A 25,733-nucleotide genomic window follows, 5' to 3' on the forward strand; every position below is an offset into this window, starting at 1 on the left:
GAAATGAACACTTGACAACTAAACTAAGGAAAAACAACAAACCAAGAACTTAAGAAACTGAAACAATTTGTTGTTTGTTGTCATGATTTGTCACAACTCGAGTTGGCTTTGTACGAGGCTCTTTGTAAATACTTTTTGAAATGTCTATGAGGAAAATGAACGGGGAATCATTTCCTGGGCCCTGGTAGGGGGCGGGACTGCGATGCTCTATACCCCACATATCAATGTCTCAATAGAAGGGCAGGTACATGTAGACCAACTACAACTACATTAGTTATATTGTATGTTCTACCATACTGATTGGTAAAGATAATGTTTTATTCACTAAAACTCACAGAAACCAAAGATGAATGGTAACCCTTTGCATCCTTTAATAGACTTCCAGAGCTCTTGTCATAGTTTAGCTATTATTTTCAGGCCATTTTCAGTGAGATAAGAAAATGTATTCACTTCACATTTTAGAACCAGAAAGGGCTGCATTGCCCAGCCAGTGTTGTGTAAGTTGTGGGTTGTAGCAGTTAGGCCGCAAGCATGCTTGGGTGGAAATTGCATTTCATCGACATATTCCACAAGTGAAAGTGCTTTAGGGAATATAGAGGCCCCTCTTAAGACCTTGCTCTTTTTTTTAAATAAGAAATGGTCCCTTCCCATTAATGTTAGAAGCCATGCAATTGCCAGCAAAAAGTGTGGAATATCAAAACTATTTGCCAGTCATGGTAACTTTACTCATACAAGATTATTTATATACAATTTGGGAAAAAGGGTCTTGTTTCTGCAACAGTGTTATTTGCAACATTTGTGGTGCCCTGTATGGGTTTAAGTGAAATTGCTTTAAGCTAAAGCATAAAATAAAATGTTATGTTGTTTAACCCATTTAGACCTGAGGACGATTCTACAAATGCCTTCTAAATACTGACAGTATTCTGAAAAACCTATGTTTTCATGTTCAAGGACCCCCACAAATATATGTATTCATTTTGGCCGCCGACCCCCATCTCAAAATATGTTGTTCCAGGGAATATAAATACAAATATATAAATACATATATAGATTTGTGCAAATGTATTTTGCACTGCTTTAACTATTATTAACTATTACTAAATATTCAGATATAAGTCCAACAAAAAATATTTTATTTTAAGATTTCCTTTATTTCCACCTTGAAACTACTCTATAGAATTCCCCCCTAAAATGAGGTTGTGGCATATAAAAGTTTGAGAACCCTTGCTCTACTCATTGAAATAGTTGCAGAGGACATGACCATTTCCAGTGGGGTTTAACAATATGGTGACAAAAGGCACAACATGCTGCCCAGAAAATATGTATCCCAAACATGGATAGAGCAGGAAATGCATATTCATGTCCTTGAGCAAGACACGGAATGCCTATGAGGGTGGTGTACCGTGTATGGTTGTGTGTGAATGCACAAAAAAAAGTGCATAAAGCACTTTGGATAAATGCAGACTATGTAGGCATATCCTGATTGTTGGCTATTTTACTTGATACCTGATATTCTGAAAACCATTAGAAGAAATCAAAGACCAGGTACAGTATGTTGCGTGACATGAATTCATTACTTTCTTTCATCCTTCAAACAGATGCAGGACTTCCAGTGTACTTCTATGAGTTTGAGGAGACACCTAGCATGCTCAAGAAGAAGAGACCCAGCTATGTTGGCTCTGATCATGGGGATGAAATCTTTTTTGTTTTGGGATTCTGTTTCACAGAAGATCAAGTCATAGTGCAAGGTAAAACAAGACTAGGATTTGCAACTCATCATGTAGTCTATAATGTGATTTTTGTTAACACCATCTCTATAATTATTTCTCTCTCAGACTCATGTACAGAGGAAGATGAACAGCTAAGTAGAATTATGATGAAATACTGGGGCAACTTTGCTCGTACAAGGTAAGAGAGATTTTTTTATGTGCAGATTTTTTGTTTTGTTTTGTATCCAGTAACTATAAGAATGTTTGATGTTTGGAAAATAGGAAACTTAACTGAGTTTAAATAGTTTAAATAGTTTTGATATTCCACACTTTTTGCTGGCAATTGCATGGCTTCTAACATTAATGGGAGGGGACCATTTCTTATTTAAAAAAAGAGCAAGGTATTACCAAACATCCTCAGTTAAGTTCCCCAGAGGATGTTTGGTAATACAATAAGGAAATCTAACTGTGAAATGGGGTTTTCGTTTCAGTAAATGCAATGACTTAATGTACTTCATGCTGTCCTCATTGGTATCACCAGCCTTCTCTTCTGTACTGTGTGTTTGTGTAGATCACCTAATGGAGCCGGCCTGGTACACTGGCCACAGTATGGAGCAGAGAGAGACTACCTCTCAATTGGGATGGAGCAGGAACCTGGTCAGCACCCAAGGAAGGACAGTTACACTTTCATGACTGAAACCCTTCCTGAGAAGATCAGACAACATAGAGAGAATATGGAGAACAGTGAACTGTATGATTCTGTACTTACAGTATACAATTTACTCTTAATCCAGAGCGATTTATAAATATACCTATAAAAAGTAGGTTTTGTCCGGATCAAAACTCACTATATTGTATGATACTTGTCTCACAGACCAAAGACAGGGCCTGTAGTCCACACAAAACTGGGGAGCGTGAAAGGCAAGTATGTGAGCGTAAAGGGGAAAGATACAGCAGTCCAGTCCTACCTGGGAGTGCCATTTGCCAAGCCACCTGTTGGACCTCTGAGACTGACCCCACCCCAGCCTGCAGAAAGATGGGAAGGTGTGAGGGATGCTACGCAACAACCATTCATGTAAGAGGCAAAACATTCGTGTAAAATTACATTTTGAAAGTTTATAAATAAGCTGCATGTATTGAAAAAGATACTCCATGTGGCATAACATCTCACACTTAATTTCATGCAACTTAAATGCATATTTTACAGGTGTGTTCAAGATGCCAGTATTGCAACCATGCTCGTGGCCAATCTATCCATGGAAATAACATTTCCGGATATATCTGAGGATTGCCTTTATCTTAACATTTACACCCCTTCCGAGAGTCGTAAACTGCCTGTGAGTACTCAGAATGCACATTTATTTTAAGCATTAGTCAGGGACAGGGTACATCAAATTAACATAGATTTATTTATTTACATAACAAAATGACATCATGTCACATGTTTTTGATTCGGTCATCAAGGTCATGGTGTGGATCCATGGAGGAGCATTCATGATGGGTTCTGCATCAGGATATGATGGTTCTGCTCTGGCTGCTTACCAGGATGTGGTTGTTGTTCTGATACAATATCGAGTTGGAATACTGGGACTTCTTAGGTAAGACTGAGTCCTGTATGTATGTATGTGTGTGTGTGTGTGTGTGTGTGTGTGTGTGTGTGTGTGTGTGTGTGTGTGTGTGTGTGTGTGTGTGTGTGTGTATGTGTGTGTGTGCGTACGTACGTACATACATAGGTACGCTTCAAGGTAGGTATAAGGTAAAAAATAAGTGGTATGTCTATGTATGGTACGCATGTCCCTAATTGGCTATTGATGGTGACGTAAGTAAGATATGTGTTGGGCGAGTAAGGGGTACTGTCATCGCTGCAGTGCAATGGGCGATTGTGCCGTGGTAGGCTGGGTATGTAGGCGTGCTTCAAGGTTGGTATAATATAATGTCAATGCCAAATTATTATGATAACAATTTTTTGTATGTATGTATGGCCTACTTGTGTGCAACACGCAAGTTGGCACCTCGACAGAGTGCATTTCTATAGTTAAACTCTGCAAATGTGTCTGTGTTCATAAAGCACAGGAGACAAGCATGTACCAGGAAACTTTGGATTACTGGACCAGGTGGAAGCCCTGCGATGGGTCCAAGAGCACATCCACAACTTTGGAGGAGATCCAGGTTCCGTCACCATATTTGGGGAGTCTGCTGGTGGAATGAGCGTATCTGTATTAGTAAGAAGTCTAAGAACACACATACACAGAACATGAACTAATTATATCTAATGATTTGTTAACAATATAAATCTTCAGTAGTCAGTAGGGTCAAGGAAATATTTTCTACTTAGTTGATGGAAACATATGCACAAATGTATATACGATTGCATTTGCACATAATAGTCCAAAGGATGCACGCACGCACGCACGCACGCACGCACGCACGCACGCACGCACGCACGCACGCACGCACGCACACACACACACACACACACACACACAGTTCCTTATTGATAGCTGCCCCACCCTCTCACCCCCGCTCCACCCCACCCACAACCCCCACCCCCACGACCCCCATCTTCCTTGCAGTTCCTATCTGGAACCTCCCCATAACACCATACTCTCGCAATGCCCCACCCCACCAGGCCCACCCCCCATAACCACCCCTGGTGCCCCATCTTCCAAGCAGTTCATACCTGTAAACTCACTAAAACTCTCTCTTTAATTGGCAGCTTCTTTCTCCATTGTCTGCTGGTTTGTTTCATGGTGCAATAGCACAGAGTGGCTCTGCAGCAATAGAACTTATCTATATATCCAACCCTCTGCCTGTTGCCCAGGTTAGTTATGCTATTACAAATAGATTAATCAATAAAATATATAATAAAGGTTTTATAATACAATTTTAATTTAAAAAAAATCCCTTTGTTGTGCTTTGAAGACTGTAGCAAACATGTCTGGCTGTGACAGTTCTACCACAGAGAAGGTTGCTGAATGTATGATGAAGCTGACCATAGATGACATAGTGAAGATTCAGAAAGAGGTGAGATTTCCTGGATCAAGGTTCAAGGTTCAAGGTGTTTATTGTCACACAGATGTACAGGTACAGCATTGTGAAAAACTTAGGTTGGGTGATGCTCCACAATACACACAAGTAAAATAGTAAATAATTAAATAACGATACTAAGTATAAAAGTTTTAAAAAGTTTAAAGAACTCAGATCAGTATACGCATCCCAGTCCGTGTGATCAAAACAATCCTGAAGGATGCCTTCTGATTGGTCTGACCAGCGATGTACCGTCCTATAGACCGGGGCTTCCCGTTTGCCTTAAAGTAAACGGGTACTGTAAATCCTTTTCATTAAGTCATACAATACAAACAAACAATATTGAGCAATAATACAAACAAAACATTTGTCTGTTACAGAATCAAATGCTACAACTTGGATTGACTGTTGATGGGAAATTCCTGCTCAAGTCTGGAATGGAGGTTTTGGAAAATCATGAGATGCACAATGTGCCTCTCATGATTGGGTACAATAGTGATGAAGCAGGGTGGTTATTATTACATGTAAGTTGACATAATCATAATCCAATCCAATCATCCAATCAAATTTGGACACACATACTGCCCATGTTATCTGAAAGCATGTTCATACATTTATTATCTATACTGTATATAGAGGAAACCACAACTTTTCTGAAGTTATAAGCATAATGATCATTATTGATTAGCCCATTTATTATGTCCTATTTTATTTATTTCCCCCAGAGATAAAGCCATGTTCTACATCTATATAATTCAATGTTCTGTCATCACAGTCTTTTGGTCCTAAAGGTTGGGTGGATGGCATTGACAGGCATGAAGCTCTACCTATTATGACCATGGTTACATACCCCGATGTAAGTAATAACACCACAGTTCTTGTCTGGTATTGTGCCGAAATGTTCAGCAACGAAAACATACTTGCCCTATATTAGTATATATGATTTAACAAAATGTTTTCAACAAACCGCAAAATACTTACCTCAACAACATGAGGCAACATGAGTATGTACTGCTATTCCCGAAATTTCTGGTATTGTACAATTGACAGGAGACCAGTAATCAGTACTCCGTTAACATGATTTAGAAAAATGTCATAATTGTACATTCACTATTTTTGGATTTCCCTCCCTGCTCAGATTGGGACAACACAATACTGACTTTGGTGGTTTTAGTCAAAGATATATATAAGAAAGCTAGATGGCTCACTCGTGCAGTCGTGCTCTGGCCAATGGAGAGCGACGTTGCTACGTGGCGGCCATCTTACCTCGGGGCAGCATAACATTGTGTCTATGGGTCATGTACTTTTAAATAACCATAACTTGCTCAATTTTCAACCGATTTTCAAACGGTTTGGTTTGTTATAAACGGAGAGAGACGTCCGCATACTTATATGCTTTTTTTTTTAAACTAAATTTTTATCCCACGATTTTGCAACCCAGTTTTTTCACCCAGTGCCAATTATCTAATGTAATCCTGAGCGCTACACTTCCTCTGCCAACCTGGGGGGGCAACGGACTGACCTCATGCCTCTTCCATGCATGAGGAGTCCAAGCTGCTTCTTTTCACCTGACAGGGGGGAATTTCCCTGACCGGACGTAGCGCGTGGAAGGAACACGTTATTCCAACCAGTTCCTTTCCCCTCCATCAGGCGCCCCGGCTGGCCAGGGGGAGGTAGTTTAGAGACCAGGATTACTGCATGTTTTTGTGAGGGTACCTACCCTAGGGGACACGGAGAGAACATGCAAACTCCACACAGAAAGGCCCTTTCGCCAACCCCACCTCGGGTATGAGCACCCACAGCGTCCACAGCGGGAATCGAACCCAGGACCTTCTAGCTGTGAGGCGACAGCACTACCGACTGTGCCACCGTGCCCCTTATATGCTTTTATACGACGTTCATATAAAATATAAGCGTCCTGAATCATAGCCACGTTGACAACGTTTGTAATAAACCAACCCGTTTGTAAATCCGTCAAGATTTGAGCGAGTTATGACTGTTTTTGTTTGAGCTGCCATTGAACATACTGTACTGTAGCCCCGAAGCCCCGAAGAGACGTCTATGGTTTTAGTAGCCAAAGTAGATTCAACCAGAGTCGCGAGCAAACAGTATAAAGGCTCATTCATAGTCTGGATTTTCGGTGGTGAGGTGACCACCGCTCCGGTGGTGAGCTGACCACTGGAGCTGAAATAACGTTGAGTGGTGGTGAGTAAAAACAGAGAGAAGGGCTGGGGCGGTGGTTTGCTCTTCACCGCGGCTTGTGACGTCATATTGTAGTTCGGTGGTCACCTCACCACCGAAAATCCAGACTATGTATGAGCCTTAAGTATATAACTAACTAGCTAATTTTAAACCTCCACAAAATATACTAATCTGTCATTAAAAACTCCAATAAAATAAAATATAATTATATACAGAGAAAGCATGACCAAAAACATAGAATAGCTACACACATACATGTACTACAGTGTGTAACAAAGTTTAAGATATTCATATTCATATATCTGCTTTATATTTTTTATTCAAACATGTAATGTTGCAATGTGACAGCTCTGTTTAACACAATGCTGTACCCCCTCCAACTGTAGTGTAGTGTACATACATACTTTCCACATTTCTTTCTAAAATTCTTTCATGTTATAACACTAGTTGCTTTGACAATGTAAACGTATGTTTTCTCATGCCAATAAAGCTCATTTGAATTTAATTTCAGAATTTAAATTGATCACACACACACACACACACACACACACACACACACACACACACACACACACACACACACACACACACACACACACACACACACACACACACACACACACACACCTAAGAAATGTAGACATATGGGGCACTAAAGCAGTGTAATTACAGCATTTCAAATAACTGATTAGCGCAATATAGGACTGGATTTTAGCCTGAACATGTAGTTGCTTAAATATGCAGTGTAGAAGGTAGAACAACCAGTATGGTTACTCTTACTGAAATTTAGAAACAACCAGAAATGTTACTGTGTCTGCAGTCTGTATCATGTGAAATGAGAACACTCAAAAAGAGCCATACCATCCTCTGAGAGTAGTGAAAGCCTGTTGGTACAAATGAGCTTGAAATGCTTGTGTGGCACTACAGTGGATTAGCAGGAGCCTGAATCCATGTTCACCAAACCAGCCATTTAGCTACAGTACTGTACCTGACAGTGAGCAGCATTGCACAGGATTCAGCATCAATTTGGATCACATCCTCCCTGCATTCACCACTTCCAATGTCCTGAATGTACTGAATGTTCTGTCTATGATCTAGCCTGAAGACCAGTGGATAACAGAGCTGTTGGCTGATGAATACATGGGAACGTCAGGGGATCGTGTCAAAGTTAGAGATGGGCTTACTAAGGTGGTTGGAGATGTGATGTTTACCATTCCCGCAATTAAGGTTGCAAACTTCCACAGAGGTAAGAGACCAAAGGTGATAATGTTTAGCAACAAAATTGAAATTGACATACCAAACATGATTTTAGGGTGTTTTATGATTGAAAAGATAATTACATGATTTCCTTAATAACTACACTGGACAACAATCTGTGTTTCATGTAGTTCCAGTCAGACTGTAGTAATAATAATAATAATAATCCTACTATAAATGTGCCACATCTCTGTCTGCGTGCGTGTGTGTGTGTGTGTGTGTGTGTGTGTGTGTGTGTGTGTGTGTGTGTGTGTGTGTGTGTGTGTGTGTGTGTGTGTGTGTGTGTGTGTGAGAGTGTGTGTGTGTGTGTGTGTGTGTATGTGTGTGTGTGTGTGGTTGTAATGCACGTAACTTGAGAACCGTTTGCCCCACCGACACACGCGTTCCACACACCCCCAGGGAGTGTCGAGACGGTAGGACCCACGGTTCTCCAGAACCACCACAAAAGGCTCTGGTTAGGCTCTGCCAGTGGGCCTAATGAGCCAAAGTACCCTCACCTGTGCAATTTCCAGCCTCTGCCTCAGCCAATTGATTGCCATGGCAAACCCATACCTGCAAATTGATTACTTAACCACTCCACTTTTCACAGTCAGTTTGCACTCTTCAGACACAGACAGACCAGCAGATACAGAGATCTCCATGTGGGACACAGACATATAGTTAAAACGGGTGCCATCACAAGTTGACAACGGCTATTATTAGGTTCCCAAGTTGCATCGTTCTCAAGTAGGCCGATGGCCGACGGGCATTTACAGGTCTAGTAATAATAATGTGTGTTAACGGAAGACACATTATGAATACTAAATGTAGACCTACTGTATATGCTAATTGTTGGCTATTTTCAAACTCGTCCCTGGGAAAACACTATAGAAGAGACCAAAGACCAGATAAATGAATGACTTTCTTTAATCCTCCAAACAGATGCAGGAGTTCCAGTGTACTTCTATGAGTTAGAGGAGACACCCAGCATGCTCAAGAAGAAGAGGCCCAGCTTTGTTGGCTCTGATCATGGGGATGATCTTATTTTTGTTTTTGGAATGTGTTTCACAGAAGATCAAGTTATGTTAACAGGTAAATCAACCAGACAGTGTTTAATAGTTCATCATATTGTACCCATGTCTATATTAGTCGTATTAGTTGTGTTATTTAGTTGTGTTATTTCTATAATACATTTTCTTCCAGAGTCATGTACAGAGGAAGACGAACAGTTAAGCAGAATTATGATGAAATACTGGAGCAACTTTGCTCGTACAAGGTAAATGTCTAGATCTACTTTTCAATGTGCAGAAGTTTTTGGGGGTGCATACGTTTGTTAGACATATACCAACAGTCCTACAGTCATTAGTCAGACAAACCTGTGCTGCAGGTTAAAAGGTTAAAAATCACCCGTGGCTTCCTGTGAGGTTAGGTTTCTGGTTTAAGGACTTATGTATCTATGTTGGTTTAGTCTATCTTCTATTGTGTTTCTAGTTTCACCCACATATTGTAGGTCGCACTTGTTACATGTAATTAGATAAACACAGTTACTAGTACCAGTAAGACGCTTGAGGGCGAGAAGCGACCTCCAGCTCCATATATGGAGATATAGGGGTGATCAGGTCAGATCCCGGGCAGAGGCTTTTGTGCTGGTTCTCGATAACCGGCTATCCGACGGACTTGTCACCGAGTGCACTCCCTGTGGGGGTGTGGAACGCGTGTGTCGAATTTTAAGTCATTGGGGGCGAACGGTTTTCGAGTTACGTGGATTACAGACGTACATTTATAGATTTTTCTGGCAGCCATTGATCACCACTGGCCAAGCAAGCATCATCCTCACCTAAGTCTTAGTTGCCCCACTATCCATTAGGCCTTATATCTGCTGCACTAGAGCTCTACAAAATATAAATAGACTCAAAATTACTTGCATAATGTAAATAATGATGCATAAAACATTATTTTTGATACAAACCATGCAGGTTGCTGTCTAATAACATGAATACATTGATTTATTTCCAAAAATGTTACTGCAGATAAAGCATTTTCAAGAGCAAACTGTGGCAGCAATAGTATGAATTGTAGTTGAAATAGAGCCAGTGACGCATGTAGTCAAATTTAGTGGACAGATGATCAATCGTCATTTCTTCCCAATATAAAATCAATACTTGGAATTTTTCACAACTATAGCTGGCCACTGGATGGCATTGTTGGGGGTCCTCTGGCATCCCCTCTAGTGGCTTATATGCAACTCTGCCATCAAAACCTATTCTTACCATAGAAAAAGGTCATTGTAATAACTGTCCACTGTAGTGACCGTCATGCGTGAAAGGGCTAATTTGGCTCAGGGTATAGAATCCGGCAACTCTACCCTGCAAGGCTGCAACTCTTCAGAACCGCAAGGTTCCCAGTTCGATCTCAGGCTCCCCCAGAGTTATTGTCGAAATGTCCTTTAGCAAGACTCTGAACCCCTAATTGCTCCCTGTAGTAGAGATATAGGGCAGTATTATGCGTGTCTTAAGTACCAGGTCTTATTACTTAACTTAAGACCTGGAGGCGTGGTCACTGCTGTTTGGCTGTTTGTAATAAGACCTGGTACTTAAGACACACATAATACTGCATTGTGTGCGATGTATGGATAAATATGTAGGAGTATGTAGGAGAGATAGAGCACGGCCTTATCTTGGTTTTCGTCCTACTTATCAGGAAGAAGCTACTTTGTCAATCTATCCGACTTTGTCTCAGACACACATCAGTTTGGTATTCCACAGGCCTCAATTCTTGGTCCTCTATTGTTCTCTCTGTACATACTGTAGCTGGGAGAACTTATTAGCGCCTTTGGGGTGAATTTTCACTTCAATGCAGACGGTACCCAGCTATATCTCTCTGTAGCTCCTGACGACCATTCTGCCCTTGACCCACTGTTGTCCTGTCTGTCCAGCATTAAACACTGGATGAGTGAGAACTTTCTCAAACTATAGGATAAGACAGAAGTTCTCATAATTGGTTCTAGTGAGCAAAGATAATCGATAAGAGACAGAATCAGTAACCTGACTGTAGGAAGTAACTCTACAGTAAAGAACCTGGGGGTTATTATTGATCCAGAAATTAATTTCAATGCGCACATTATTCAGGCTACCAAGACTGCCTTCTCTCATCTTAGAAACATTGCACGCATTAGAACCTACCTTTCTTCGGCCTGGCATTAGAGCCTTTGGCCTGGTGGAGACAATTATATATCATTTTAACAAGCTTTATAATGCGCGATGACTTAATGTTCTTTGCGCTGTTCAAATTCCCTTCTGTACTGTGTGTTTGTGTGTTTGAAGATCACCTAATGGAGCAGGCCTGGTAACCTGGCCACAGTATGGAGCCGAGAGAGACTACCTCTCAATTGGGATGGAGCAGGAACCTGGTCAGCACCCAAGGAAGGACAGTTACACTTTCATGACTGAAACCCTTCCTGAGAAGATCAGACAACATAGAGAGAAGATGGAGAACAGTGAACTGTATGATTCTGTATATACATATGTATGTTTGTTCATGTTGAAACTCATGTTGAAACTCAATAGAGCATCACTATATATGATACTTGTCTCACAGACCAAAGACGGGGCCTGTAGTCCACACAAAACTGGGAAGTCTGAGAGGAGAGCATTTGAGTGTAAAGGGGAAGGATACGGGGGTCCATGTCTACCTGGGAGTTCCGTTTGCAAAGCCTCCTGTTGGACCACTGAGACTGGCCCCACCCCAGCCTGCAGAGGGATGGGAAGGAGTGAGAGATGCCACCCAACAACCATTCATGTAAGTCATTAATGCAGTCCAACTACTGTAGGTGTTTATTAGATAGTTTTATTCCATATATTAACTTGATTCTTTTCACAGCTGTGTCCAAAATAGACAGTTTCTTCTGGATATGATAAATATGATATTCTCGGAGACAGCAGATATTCCTGACATCTCAGAAGACTGTCTTTACCTCAACATTTTCACTCCTGCAACTGCTGCTCAAGATGTCAAACTCCCAGTAAGATCCCTGTTTTACCTCATAGAATTGGTGAGTAATTACAAATTTAAAAAATAAAAAATAAAATCAATGTTCCACTTCCTAGGTAATGGTCTGGATCCATGGTGGAGGGCTAACAGGTGGCTCAGCCTCATTGTACGATGGTTCTGCCCTGGCTGCTTACCAGGATGTAGTTGTGGTTCTGGTCCAATATCGCTTAGGAGCATTGGGATTTCTCAGGTGAGGACGGTGTGCATATGATGAGATCCTGTGAAAAGTTATGCCTTGGTTTGATTTGTTTTAGCGATTCCTCATTGTTGGCCTTTTTCCAGTACCGGAGATGAACAGATGTCAGGAAACTTTGGTTTACTGGACCAGGTGGCAGCTCTGCGATGGGTCCAGGAGCACATCCACAACTTTGGAGGAGATCCAGGTTCCGTCACCATATTTGGGGAGTCTGCTGGTGGAGTGAGTGTGTCCCTCCTGGTACGATACAGTCCGCACACAAATATTCTCTGAAAGTCAATGACTGAAGAAAAATGTCTAAGAATGAATACAGGAATATTTTTGAATTCGTTTTTCCATTTATTCCATGTTTTGTGTTGCTTGAATTATCAGGCTCTGTCTCCATTTTCTGATGGCCTGTTTCACAGAGGAATCGCGGAGAGTGGCACTGCTGCATTGGACTTCTTATTCTTTCCACAAGATCCTTTGCCCACCGCCCAGGTAATTTAGCAGTTTACTTAATTTTCACAGCATGGCTCTGCAGAAGTCTAGCCGTCTATAACTCTTTAACTATAACTCTGTCTGTCCATAGCTGATCTTGTAAACTGCTGGAGCCATCAGCTACAGATTTCTTGTCCACACTGTCAGTAGGCCATAGAAGTACCTCCACTCATTGTTCTGTATTTGAAATATTACCCTGATCGGGCTATAACCTTACCCAAATGTGTTGTCATATGTCATAGATAATGTAATAATACCCTGTAGATGACTGATGACACAGGCTGGCCAAGTCCGAGATCCCCAGACACGTCAATCCCATATCGATCCTGAGTTTACATTTTAGTTTATAAAATAAGTAAATACATAATATGTAGAATATTATACAAACACGATTTATATTTTTTCTTCTTTACAATTATATATTTCTATGATCTTTATTGCCAGCTATTAGCCAATGTATCAGGCTGTGACATCACAAGCACAACAATGATTGCTGACTGCCTGAGATCCATGGACATTGATGCAATGCTGACTATTGAAAAGGTTAGACATGTCACATGTCATGTATTATATATAATCTGCTGACATAACAAATTGATCAAATAGTTTATAATTTCTCATTTCTAATCTCCAATGTTTGACAATGATTCTCATATCAATAACTCTTAAATCTCTTACACATTGGTATGCTTTTCCCTCAAGGACAACATGTTAAGATACCCTGTTAATGTTGATGGACACTTCCTGACCAAACCTGTGAATGAACTGTACCAAAACCACGAGCTTCTTAAAATACCATTCATAACAGGCGTTAATAATGATGAAGGGGGCTGGCTACTGCCTATGGTAAGTACGTGAGACATTATCTTTGATACTGTTGCATTTTATTTTGGGTTTAATTACTTTACTAATATGTCTTTATAAAACATTGTATTGTTCATGTTTGTTTGTTTGTTCTACAAAACAAACAAAAATAAAAACATGCTTGCTCTCTTAGTTATTTGCTCCTCCAAACTGGACAGAGGGAATGGACCGGGAACATGTCATGGATGTTCTAGCCATGTTCTATCCCCATGTAAGAGAAACACTGCCTTGCATACATTTCTGGCCTGATTCTGTTTTCTGTCTAACCTTAAATGTTTTTTCGGTCTTCCTCAAGCTGCCAGAGCTTGTGGCAAATGAATATATTGGAAGCTCTGGAGATCGACTGAAAATTAGAGATGGATTTACAGAGATGCTTGGGGACATTCTTTTTACCATTCCAGCCATTAAGACTTCAAATTTCCACAGAGGTAACTGTGAAATAAAATATTGTAATCTTGAGAATGGTTCTTCTTAGCCCGGTTTGCCTCAAACAAACACACCTAATTTTGTCTACAACCAGATGCAGGTGCTCCTGTATATCTGTATGAGTACCAGCATCCACCCAAATTCCTGCAGGAGAGAAGGCCAAGCTTTGTTGGATCAGACCATGGTGATGAAATCATCACTGTATTGGGATACTGCTTTATAACTTCCTATGCCGAATTTAGTAAGTGCAATATTGTAGGCATTAATTTGTCTCTGACTTTCCAAGAATGAATACTTTTTGAAATTGTACATCAGAGCTTCACTCAACCATTTTTCTTAATCACTACAGTACCATGTACAGAAGAAGAGGAACAGCTCAGCAAAACTATGATGAGCTACTGGGGCAACTTTGCTCGGACGGGGTAGGATTACACTCATATACACAGTGGCCGTCATTTATGTGTACAACCCAGTTTAGATTTTAGACCAGGAATGAGTTTAAGCCAAAGTCCAGTATCTTATAATTAGATGAGTGCAAGTCTATCAACATACTCTCATTACTATTTGTACTTAAAAACAAACTTTGTATGTACTAGGTCGCCTAATGGAGTTGGCCTTGTACATTGGCATCAGTACGGTGCTGATGAACACTACCTGTCCATTGGGTTGGAACAGATGTCTGCTCAGCACCTGAAGAAGGACCGCTACACCTTGCTGACTCAAACTGTTCCTGAGAAGATTCACCAGAGTCAAGAGAATGTAGTTCACAGTGAACTGTAGTATCGACAGCATTCCCTTAATATAACAGCAACGGAAAATAAATTTTGAGGTGGGTTGCAATAAGCCTATCTCACAGAATTTCCCCGCCCCCCTTAATACGGCCCCTTTCGGGGTTAGTGGTGACTCCATAGACGCTACATTTTAACAGAGGTAATTTAAGAAGTCTACAACTTTGTTTTCTCAACAAATATGAGTTCCCTTGAACCCTTGGTTGAAAACTTTGTCCCGACCTGAAAATGTATTTACTAAACCGCTGGAGACTGTTATTGAACAAACTATAGCAATGCTTGCAACATTTATTTTAAGAAAAGAAAAATGCTATAGCCATCAAAGTACATCAGTAGGCTACTATAATGACAAAGATGACAGAAATGTTTGCACTCTTATTGTATTGTCCAAAAAAGGTATTCCAGTCAGGTGTGTAAGCCAAACGAAAGACTACGAATACTTTGCTAACCCTACCCCACCACATGGCACTCAGGAATAAAATGGGAATAACCTCTCAAGATTTTTGTTTTCATCTTTTTGACAGATCTGTACAAATATACTGTCACGTACAATTATGCACCAATTATGCACCTTTTGTCAATCAATAACTGCACTGCACTTTGTGTGATTTGTGCTGGGTGCATGATATGTTCTGTACTGAGTATGGTTTGATCCTCTCTAGCAAGGAACTTTTACCCTCTGATAGCTACACTTATATCAGCGAGGCTTGGCATACAACCTCATGGCTCGATCACTGTAGAAGTACTGTAGATGCACATGCCTCTTTACAGTCCATGCATATCAACTATGACTTGGCTACTACTGACCATATTCCTCTCTCCATGTTGATCAATGTTGGTAATCTACCTCTGCTATCTCCAGTAGAGGGGAGCAAGAAGCCAGGGAAACTAGATTGGACCAATGCTACCACCAGTTGGAAATGTATCAAAGCCAAACTAATGCTCTGCTAGATAACATCAAACTCCCTAAGGATGCAATTTTGTGTCACGACTTAAATTGTAAAAACCCACACCATAGCATTGATCTGTGCACAATGTACATATTGTGGAGTCTCTTTTAACTGCCAGCAAGCCTTTATATAAACATGGCAAATGGTGGCCTTGCCAGGCCAGGTTGGAATACATATGTAGCAGAACTGCATGCTGATGCCAGTAGGTCTTTTAAAGAATGGACTGAATCAGGCAAATAAGTCTGGTCACCTGTTTGAACGAAAAAAACAGACCAATGCTAACTTTAATATATGCACTCAAGGTTCTTTATTATTTGTCTCCCGAGGAAGAAATTTGTCTTAGACAAAGGGCCTGCATGCAAGCGTAGCCCTTATGCCCATGTCGCCGCAGTGCAGCGCCGTTTCATTAAGAGACAGGAAAATACAATGCAGGCTGATGCACTTGCAAAGAAACTACAAAATAATAGTACTACTGATTTCTGGAAAGAAATCAGAACTATTAATAACTGTAAAACATCTCTACCGCCAAGTGTCGATGATGCAAGTGGCCCGGAGGACATGGTAACCTGGAGAAAAAACTCTCTGATTTATTTAACTGTATTCCAAGTAACCCTTTCCAAGTTGGCACAGTCAATACAGATGAGGAGGTGGTTATCACATCACAAGAAATACATGAAGCTGTCCTGAAATTATTAGACAACAATAAGGCCTGTGGTCTGGATAACATTGCTGCCGAACACTTGAAATATGCCAACAGGAAACTGCATATTTTACTTGCCATTTGTTTTACTGGGTTTTTAGTTCATGGATCACTACCAAAATGAGTTGAGCTGATAATCAGTTTGGTTTCAAACAGAAACATGGCACTGACATCATCATGTGTATCTTTGCGCTCAAGGAGATATTGGACAAATATGCAAGTCAAAATACCACTGTATTTACATGTTTTATTGATGCTTCTAAAGCCGTCTGTCACGATATCAGTCTGTTGCACACTTTTAAGGTGGCCTTACACTAGCCGATTTTTTTAAATCTGAAATCTGATAGCACCACACACTACAGGATAATCGGAGCGGGGCAGAGCAAATATCAAACATTCTTGATGTTGATCGGGCCGATCCCGATCGCGCTTTGAGCGCGGCCCCGAGCAGATCGATTGAGTCGGGCACCCCCCGAGCGTCAAAAAATGCCCGATTATCGGCTAGTGTAAGGCCACCTTTACTGTGTAGTGATGTCCTAGTGTTTCCTGTTTTCCCTAGTTACTGTTTCCTGTGTTGTCTCACCTCCCTGTGATTACTAGTTTTCTCCACCTGTGTCCTGTTAGTCTCCTATAGAGCGTCGCAGTCCCGGACTGCCCCCTACCATGGACCAGGAAATGATTTTCCTCAGACATTTCAGAAAGTATTTATTTAAAGACGTTTACGCCGCGGACAAAGCCAACTCGAGTCGTGACAAATCATGACAACAAACTAAGTTTTTGGGCCGAACAAATAATTAGAAAGAAGAAAAAAACGGAAGGGTTCCTACCCTTTTTGGTAACCCTTTCTTTTACAGTACAGTAATAACCATGAAATTACATGGTAATTACATGGTTATTACAAGGTAGTAAGGAGTAATTACTGGGTATTTACTAGGTAATTACATGGTAACTACAGGGTAATAAACACAACAATTACTAGGTAATTATCAAGTATTTTCTTAACTACTACCCGGTAATTACCATGTAATTATGAGTATTTACCAGGTAATTACATGGTAATGTAACCAGTAATTACTATGAAAACTAATCAGTAAGTACTAGGTAATTATCAAGTATTTTCTTGACTACTACCCAGTAATTACCATGTAATTATGAGTATTTACCAGGTAATTACATGGTAATGTAACCAGTAATTACTATGAAAACTAATCAGTAAGTACTAGGTAATTATCAAGTATTTTCTTGACTACTAGCCAGTAATTACCATGTAATTATGAGTATTTACCAGGTAATTACAGGTATTTACATGGTAATTACATGGTCATGTAACCAGTAATTACTATGAAAACTAATCAGTAATTACTAGGTAATTATCAAGTATTTTCTTGACTACTAACCAGTGATTATTAGTATTTTCCAGGTAATTACATGGTCATGTAACCAGTAATTACTCAGAAAATACAAAGTTTTCCCCAGTAAGTACTAGGTAATCCTTATGTATTTTCCTGCCAACTACCAGGAAATTATAACCTATATACTAGGTAGTTACCAGTTAATTACACTGTAAATACTGGATAATGGCCATGTAGTTAACTAGTATTTACTATACAATTCACTGACGACTACCAGGTATTTACCCATGAATTATTGAGCCATGTGTTATCAATCAATTGGTGCAGTTGACCGTGAGGCTGTTAATGACGGTATTTACATTGTAATTACCAGATATTAACCTGATAACTACCATGTATTACCCAGTCCATTACATGTTAACTACAGGGAAATATACCCAGTAAGTACTAGGTAATTATCATGTATTTTCTTAACTACTACCCAGGAATTACCATGTAATTATGAGTATTTATTATTGATTCATGCCTTATCAATCAACTGGTGCAGTGGCCGTGTGGGTGTTAATGACTATTTACATTGTAATTACCAGATATTAACCTGATAACTACAATGTTTTACCTGGTAATTACTCAGCATTTACCCAGTAACTAGAAAATATTTAACCGGTAATTACCTGCTATTTACCCAGTAAGTGTGATTTGTATTTACCTAGTATATACTAAGTAATTAAAGTGGAACTGTGACTGTAAAATAAAGCGTGGTTTGTTTCCATATTACTACCTGGTACTTTCAGTATTTACACAGTAATTACGGTAGAACTGAACTGTAAAAGAAAGCGTGGTTTGTTGCCATGATATTACTTGGTAATTACTCAGTATTTATCCAGTAACTAGACAACTATTTACCTGGTATTTACCCAGTAATTAAGGTGGAACTGGACTGTAAAAGAAAGTGTGGTTGGTTTCCATGATATTACCCTGTACCTTCCCTGTAATAACCATATTTCAGTTTGTAATCAACGAGTAGCCCATGAACTCAAGAATGACACAATGATGACAGTTTAAGGGTTTTTATATAGAGATGGTTGCACAGCCACAGACAGACATGGATGGATGATTGTATGAATGGTATCTGAAATGACTAACCTTAACACACTTATCACTGTAAAGTTCAAATACATTAGCTGAGGCTAACTTAGCTTGTTAGAGCCCTGTTAGGCTACCATAGATGGCTGCCAATGTTAACCTAGCAACATGATTTAGCATAGCAAATACAGGCAAAAACGTACGTTTTTTTAGAGAACACATAGATGAATGAATTGTTGCAACATTAATTAATATTGCACTGTATAAACAAACAATGAGCATACTTCCTGAAGAACGCATTCTGTGATCCTGTTTGTCTGTCTGTGTAGCTGCATGTAGAGTTGCAGCTGGACTGGGGTCCTCTTGCACTGACTACACTGCCCAAACAGAAGCCTGAACTAAAGTAGAAAAATGGGTCCTCAATATGAATAGAGTGTGCATGAAGTAGCCTTCACTAAATGCTATGGGAATTTTGTACACAGTTACTTTTACAATTCATGGTTTAAACCAGTGGTTTTCAACCCTTTTCAAATCAAGGTCCATTATTTATTTTGCATTTGAGCCACGGCACGGGCCACCATTTGATGAGATTTAATTATTAAATTCTTCTACATTCTCTAACTTGTGTAGACTTCTTGTAAATGAATTAATGCAGATGTTTAACAATTATTTAACTATTCACAAAATGGTTTAATTTTATGCTCTCAAAAGTTAAAGAACTATAAGGGTCCATTTGGTTACCAAAGTTGAAAACCACTGGTTTAACCTGTAGAAAATAATTGATCGCCATGGCAACCCCAGCCTGGACCTGATTAGGTGAATTCTTAACACCTGCTAAATCCCCCAAACCTGTATCTTGATTGGAGTCAGTTTCCACTCTCTACACTCACTCTCCCAACCACTCAGTCATGCAGCTACACAGACTCAGACAAACAGGATCACAGAATGCGTTCTTCAGGAAGTATGCTCATTGTTTGTTTATACAGTGCAATATTAATTAATGTTGCAACAATTCATTCATCTATGTGTTGTCTAAAAAGTTAGTTTTTGCCTGTATTTGCTATGCTAAATCATGTTGCTATAGTTAACATTGGCAGCCATCTATGGTAGCCTAACAGGGCTCTAACAAGCTAAGTTAGCCTCAGCTAATGTATTTGAACTTTACAGTGATAAGTGTGTTAAGGTTAGTCATTTCAGATACCATTCATACAATCATCCATCCATGTCTGTCTGTGGCTGTGCAACCATCTCTATATAAAAACCCTTAAACTGTCATCATTGTGTCATTCTTGAGTTCATGGGCTACTCGTTGATTACAAACTGAATATTACAGGGAAGGTACAGGGTAATATCATCAGTGACGGATCAACCCCTCTCAAGGCCCTGGCGCTTCACCAAATCAAAAGGCCCTACAGATTCAGCCAATTAATTAATTAATTAATTAACATGCATGCATGCGTTTCGCCGTTTAGCGCATATCCACTACTGCCTGCGCTGCCCGCTGACACACAAGACACAGCCGCACTGGGCACAGCCTTTCCAACTTCAGTCTCTGCTAAACTATTATGTAAGGACTAGGAGATTACTTTATGGTTATTAATACAGTCATTAACAGGAAACATGCAGCAGCATGTTTTGTCTAAATTGTCTTTGTGGCCAACAAATGTAGCTACATTTGCAAACAGTGCTGTTGGTCCATATAACATGTGTGATTGTGTGCACCAACAGACAATGCCAATATGCTATATTAATATTAGAACGTTTTAAAGACAGATTAATTATTGACAACAATGCAACCAAGTTGTGGGTGCAACGTCACTGAAAACTTTCATAATAGCAAATTAGCAATTACAATAATTTACTCACGAGTGCTGAAATCGTGAAATGGAGGATGTAAGAACACACTTTTGTTGCATTAGAGCAGGGTAAATATGAAGTTTTATATGAAGTTTATATTCCTCTTACATAGGCTGTAGGCTATGTTATTGTCGCAGCAACAACACACGTTGGTCGGTCTGAGAGAGGGGGCCTTCCTGAGCGAGGGGGCTTCTGTCGCTTACTCGCTTACCCCCCCCCCCCCCCCCCCCCCCCTTGCTGCTAGTATCAGGCTGCTACAGAAACTCTCAGACGAGAAGACCAAAAACACTAGCGGGGGTTCCTGTGTTGCGTTATATTTTTCGACAGAAGCAACAGTTGTACCTATAGTCTCGTACCGGGCCCTACAAGCTTCGGGCCCTGGCGCTTAAGCTCCACCTAGTTCCATTGTTAGTCCGGCTCTGAATATCATGGAAACAAACCACACTTTCTTTTACAGTCCAGTTCCACATTAATTACTGGGTAAATACCAGGTAAATAGTTGTCTAGTTACTGGATAAATACTGAGTAATTACCAAGTAATATCATGGCAACAAACCACGCTTTCTTTTACAGTCCAGTTCTACCGTAATTACTGTGTAAATACTGAAAGTACCAGGTAGTAATATGGAAACAAACCACGCTTTCTTTTACAGTCACAGTTCCACTTTAATTACTTAGTATATACTAGGTAAATACAAATCACACTTACTGGGTAAATAGCAGGTAATTACCGGTTAAATATTTTCTAGTTACTGGGTAAATGCTGAGTAATTACCAGGTAAAACATGGTAGTTATCAGGTTAATATCTGGTAATTACAATGTAAATAGTCATTAACACCCGCACGGCCACTGCACCAGTTGATTGATAAGGCATGAATCAATAATAAATACTCATAATTACATGGTAATTCCCGGGTAGTAGTTAAGAAAATACATGATAATTACCTAGTACTTACTGGGTATATTTCCCTGTAGTTAACATGTAATGGACTGGGTAATACATGGTAGTTATCAGGTTAATATCTGGTAATTACAATGTAAATACCGTCATTAACAGCCTCACGGTCAACTGCACCAATTGATTGATAACACATGGCTCAATAATTCATGGGTAAATACCTGGTAGTCGTCAGTGAATTGTATAGTAAATACTAGTTAACTACATGGCCATTATCCAGTATTTACAGTGTAATTAACTGGTAACTACCTAGTATATAGGTTATAATTTCCTGGTAGTTGGCAGGAAAATACATAAGGATTACCTAGTACTTACTGGGGAAAACATTGTATTTTCTGAGTAATTACTGGTTACATGACCATGTAATTACCTGGCAAATACTAATAATCACTGGGTAGTAGTCAAGAAAATACTTGATAATTACCTAGTAATTACTGGTTACATGAACATGTAATTACCATGTAAATACCTGTAATTACCTGGTAAATACTCATAATTACATGGTAATTACTGGGTAGTAGTCAAGAAAATACTTGATAATTACCTAGTAATTACTGATTCGTTTTCATAGTAATTACTGGTTACATTACCATGTAATTACCTGGTAAATACTCATAATTAGATGGTAATTACCGGGTAGTAGTTAAGAAAATACTTGATAATTACCTAGTAATTGTTGTGTTTATTACCCTGTAGTTACCATGTAATTACCTAGTAAATACCCAGTAATTACTCCTTACTACCTTGTAATAACCATGTAATTACCATGTAATTTCATGGTTATTACTGTACTGTAAAATAAAGGGTTACCCAATTATCATGGAAGGCTGCCCAGCAACACTGCAGACGTCTTTACACAGACCTGGCTGTTATCAAAACTGCTGAAGAGAACAACCAAGTTGTGTCTTTATTGTTACCAGATCAGCATCCATGGATCGGCCTTCACAGAGTAGCATGGACATGGTCTGACCAGACCAACCTGTCCTTCACACACTGGGATGACAGAGAGCCCAATAATTTGTATGGAAAGGAACATTGTGGAGTCGTGTTGTCGTGGAGCCCACAGTTAAGATGGCTGAATGTGATAAAAAGTTTGCGTTCTTCTGCCACAGAGGTGAGTCTTCTTCACAACACCACTCAGCTTTCAAGTTTACAGCACAGACCTAGATCATTAGTATGGTCCTATATTATATCATTGTTTTGGTTTTTATTTCACGTGCGTGTGTGTGTGCGTGTGTGTGTGTGTGTGCGTGTTTGTGTTTTGGGATCAGCTGTTCAGGAAGTGAAGGTGATGAGGATGAAGATTCAGACTGATGCTGACCTGACAGATCCAGACATTAATGACCAACTCCTACAACAGGTAATCAACTCAAATCCTAGACAAGGATATTTAATGCTTTAGAGTTGTGTGTGAGTGAGTGAGTGAGTGAGTGAGACACTATATCCCTGTTTTTTTTTGCTGTCAACATGTGTTTGTGTTGTGTTTCAAAGAAATTAAAACAAAAGGAAATACCTTCTCATGTCTATTTTATTCCCCTTCAGTTACGTGAAGCTCTAGCCAAACAGGGAGTAACTAACTTTCGACTGCGCTGGAAGAACTCAACCCGCAAAACAGGAGAGTTATGAAGTTGAAGAACACCACTTTACTGCAAACTCCTTAAATGTACCGGATGTAATTTGAGACGCCTATATGCAAAATATCTGTTGTAAGAGTGAATAGTGTGATTAACCCTGTAACGCCGCACCCGCTTCCATTATCAATGGACAAGACCGCAGTTATCAGTTCGGATCAGTACGATTGTTTGACGAGTATGGGCATGCTCTGCCGACTGATAAAAAAACCCGACAGGATTAAGGTTGGCGAACATGCGTCAATATTAGGACCGCGCTGCGACATGCTTGCGGTTAAGCTTAGGGGAGGGTATGAGGAGGCTTGTCGTTTTTAGTAGGCAGTAGACCAAAACGACAGGATTAAGGTTGGCGAACATGCGTTAATATTAGGACCGCGCTGCGACATGCTTGCGGTTAAGTTTAGGGGAGGGTATGAGGAGGCTTGTCATTTTCAGTAGGCTCCCAGCATGTCCAGTAGACCTGAATAGACCGATAAGATCGGTTAACGTGTCATCAACGCCAATCGCAGCCAGTAGGCTCCAGACGAGCCGATCGGCTAGATAAGATCGGCGTAATAAGTAACCTACTGGGAATTATCGGTTGATTTTCGGTCAAAACGGCTGAACACCCATCGTTGCAATAATACAACATATTTCAATTAATTCATTATATATATTTTTTTCTGTTCTTTTTTCACCTAAACGTCATCATTGATGTTCATTGCAATGCCATTGGTCATGATATTTGCATATAAATACCCCCCACAGAGGCTGAAATTCACACAAATTAAAAATCTCTGGACTCTTTTGAACCTATGACCTTTGACCTTTAACCCTGATAAAAGTAAAATAACTGTAATATGTTTTTTGTGATCATTAGAATGTCTAGAACATGTTTTATTTATTATTGTGAAAGATAATCCCCCAAATGTAAATTATTAATTTATTATTATTTAAAAATTTGCAAAAAACGTTTTTTAATGATTTTATATATAATGTGACGGCCCCAGAGCCTATGTCAGGGTTTGTGTGTGCTTTACTAATAGTAATCTGTCTTTCAGTGTGATGGGACCTGGTTGGAGAGTGGTGGCAATCAAGGATTGGAGGCAGCTGGCCAGTGCCTCCAATCACTATAAAAGAGCCACCTTGCCAGTGGTTTTTTCTCTTCCACCTGGGCCACACCCGAGCATGGCCACACAGGGCATATTGTTTGTTTGACTATCAGTTCTCAGTTTGTGGTGGCAGTTTAGTTTCCCTGCCAAGTTTTTGTTGGAAACATGTGTTCGTTCTACTTTAAACTTAATTATACTATTTAATAAACTTTACATTTTGGATGGCCAATACTGGTTCCTGGGTTTTTTGTTTTGTTGTTTTTTTGTCATGGCAGAGGTTAAGGCATTTGTGGATGCTCCGTCAGAGGAAGTGTTAAATACCTTCAACAAAGATCAGCTGATAAAAATAGCTGAACATTATAACATTGATGTGGGTGATCAAAGACTAAAAACGAATATAAAAGCTATTGTTAAGTCATGGTTATATGATATGGATGTTTTGACTGCACCTCAGTCCACTGCTGCTGCTAATCAGGTTGAGGGTTCAGCCTCTGTTGGTTTAATATTTGAGCAGCAGAAAGAATTGCTAACTTTGCAGATGCAGTTAAAGGAAAAGGATTTGGAGATGGAGAAGTTGAGACACAGAGCTGAAATGGCTAAACTGGACATGGAGAATGAGAGACTCGCTCTAATTAAGCTAGGCAAATTGAGTGAGGTCACTAAGAGGCAAGCGTCTGCTGTGGGTCAAACTGGGCCTACTGACATTGTAAATAGCCTACGTCTGGTTCCCAAGTTTGATGAGCAGGAGGTTGAGGTGGTTTTCACCTTGTTTGAGTGCGTTGCTGATGCGAGAGGCTGGGACAACTCAGATTGCACTGTCCTTCTACAATGTGTCTTAACTGGAAGTGCACAGGATGCATTTGCCTCAATGCCTGCAGAAGACAGTACTGACTATGGAAAAGTTAAGGCTGCAGTACTGAAGATATATACGTGTACCCGAGGAATACTGCCAGAGATTTAGAACCTGGACTAGGGGTAACAAGTCCTACATGGAGTTTGCCCGTGATCTCGGGACTCATTTTAACCGTTGGTGTGTAGCATCAGAGGTAAATGACTTTCATGACTTGTGCAACTTGTTGGTGTTGGAACAATTCAAGAACTCTGTTCCAGAGCAGGTGGCAATGTACAT

General features: G+C 40.0%; 1 protein-coding gene across 1 annotated transcript in view; it reads left to right on the forward strand.

Moving 5' to 3' along the window:
• LOC306923490 (uncharacterized protein) overlaps window positions 1-15,028 on the forward strand; it is a 70,228-nt gene extending 55,200 nt beyond the window's left edge. The window contains exons 14-40 of the mRNA XM_079501616.1: window positions 1,599-1,748; window positions 1,836-1,908; window positions 2,281-2,460; window positions 2,584-2,784; window positions 2,917-3,046; window positions 3,174-3,307; window positions 3,778-3,931; window positions 4,426-4,530; window positions 4,632-4,732; window positions 5,110-5,260; window positions 5,512-5,592; window positions 8,037-8,184; window positions 9,246-9,266; window positions 9,378-9,450; window positions 11,498-11,677; window positions 11,772-11,972; window positions 12,054-12,195; window positions 12,281-12,414; window positions 12,507-12,660; window positions 12,793-12,900; window positions 13,345-13,443; window positions 13,603-13,746; window positions 13,898-13,975; window positions 14,060-14,192; window positions 14,285-14,431; window positions 14,540-14,612; window positions 14,787-15,028. Coding sequence (XP_079357742.1) covers window positions 1,599-1,748; window positions 1,836-1,908; window positions 2,281-2,460; window positions 2,584-2,784; window positions 2,917-3,046; window positions 3,174-3,307; window positions 3,778-3,931; window positions 4,426-4,530; window positions 4,632-4,732; window positions 5,110-5,260; window positions 5,512-5,592; window positions 8,037-8,184; window positions 9,246-9,266; window positions 9,378-9,450; window positions 11,498-11,677; window positions 11,772-11,972; window positions 12,054-12,195; window positions 12,281-12,414; window positions 12,507-12,660; window positions 12,793-12,900; window positions 13,345-13,443; window positions 13,603-13,746; window positions 13,898-13,975; window positions 14,060-14,192; window positions 14,285-14,431; window positions 14,540-14,612; window positions 14,787-14,970 — 3,479 coding nt within the window. The 3' untranslated portion in view covers window positions 14,971-15,028. The remainder of the gene's footprint in view (window positions 1-1,598; window positions 1,749-1,835; window positions 1,909-2,280; window positions 2,461-2,583; window positions 2,785-2,916; window positions 3,047-3,173; window positions 3,308-3,777; window positions 3,932-4,425; window positions 4,531-4,631; window positions 4,733-5,109; window positions 5,261-5,511; window positions 5,593-8,036; window positions 8,185-9,245; window positions 9,267-9,377; window positions 9,451-11,497; window positions 11,678-11,771; window positions 11,973-12,053; window positions 12,196-12,280; window positions 12,415-12,506; window positions 12,661-12,792; window positions 12,901-13,344; window positions 13,444-13,602; window positions 13,747-13,897; window positions 13,976-14,059; window positions 14,193-14,284; window positions 14,432-14,539; window positions 14,613-14,786) is intronic.
• The last annotated feature ends 10,705 nt before the right edge of the window (window positions 15,029-25,733 follow it).

Source organism: Electrona antarctica, assembly GCF_951216825.1.
Source record: "Electrona antarctica genome assembly, chromosome: 5".
NCBI lineage: Eukaryota > Metazoa > Chordata > Actinopteri > Myctophiformes > Myctophidae > Electrona > Electrona antarctica.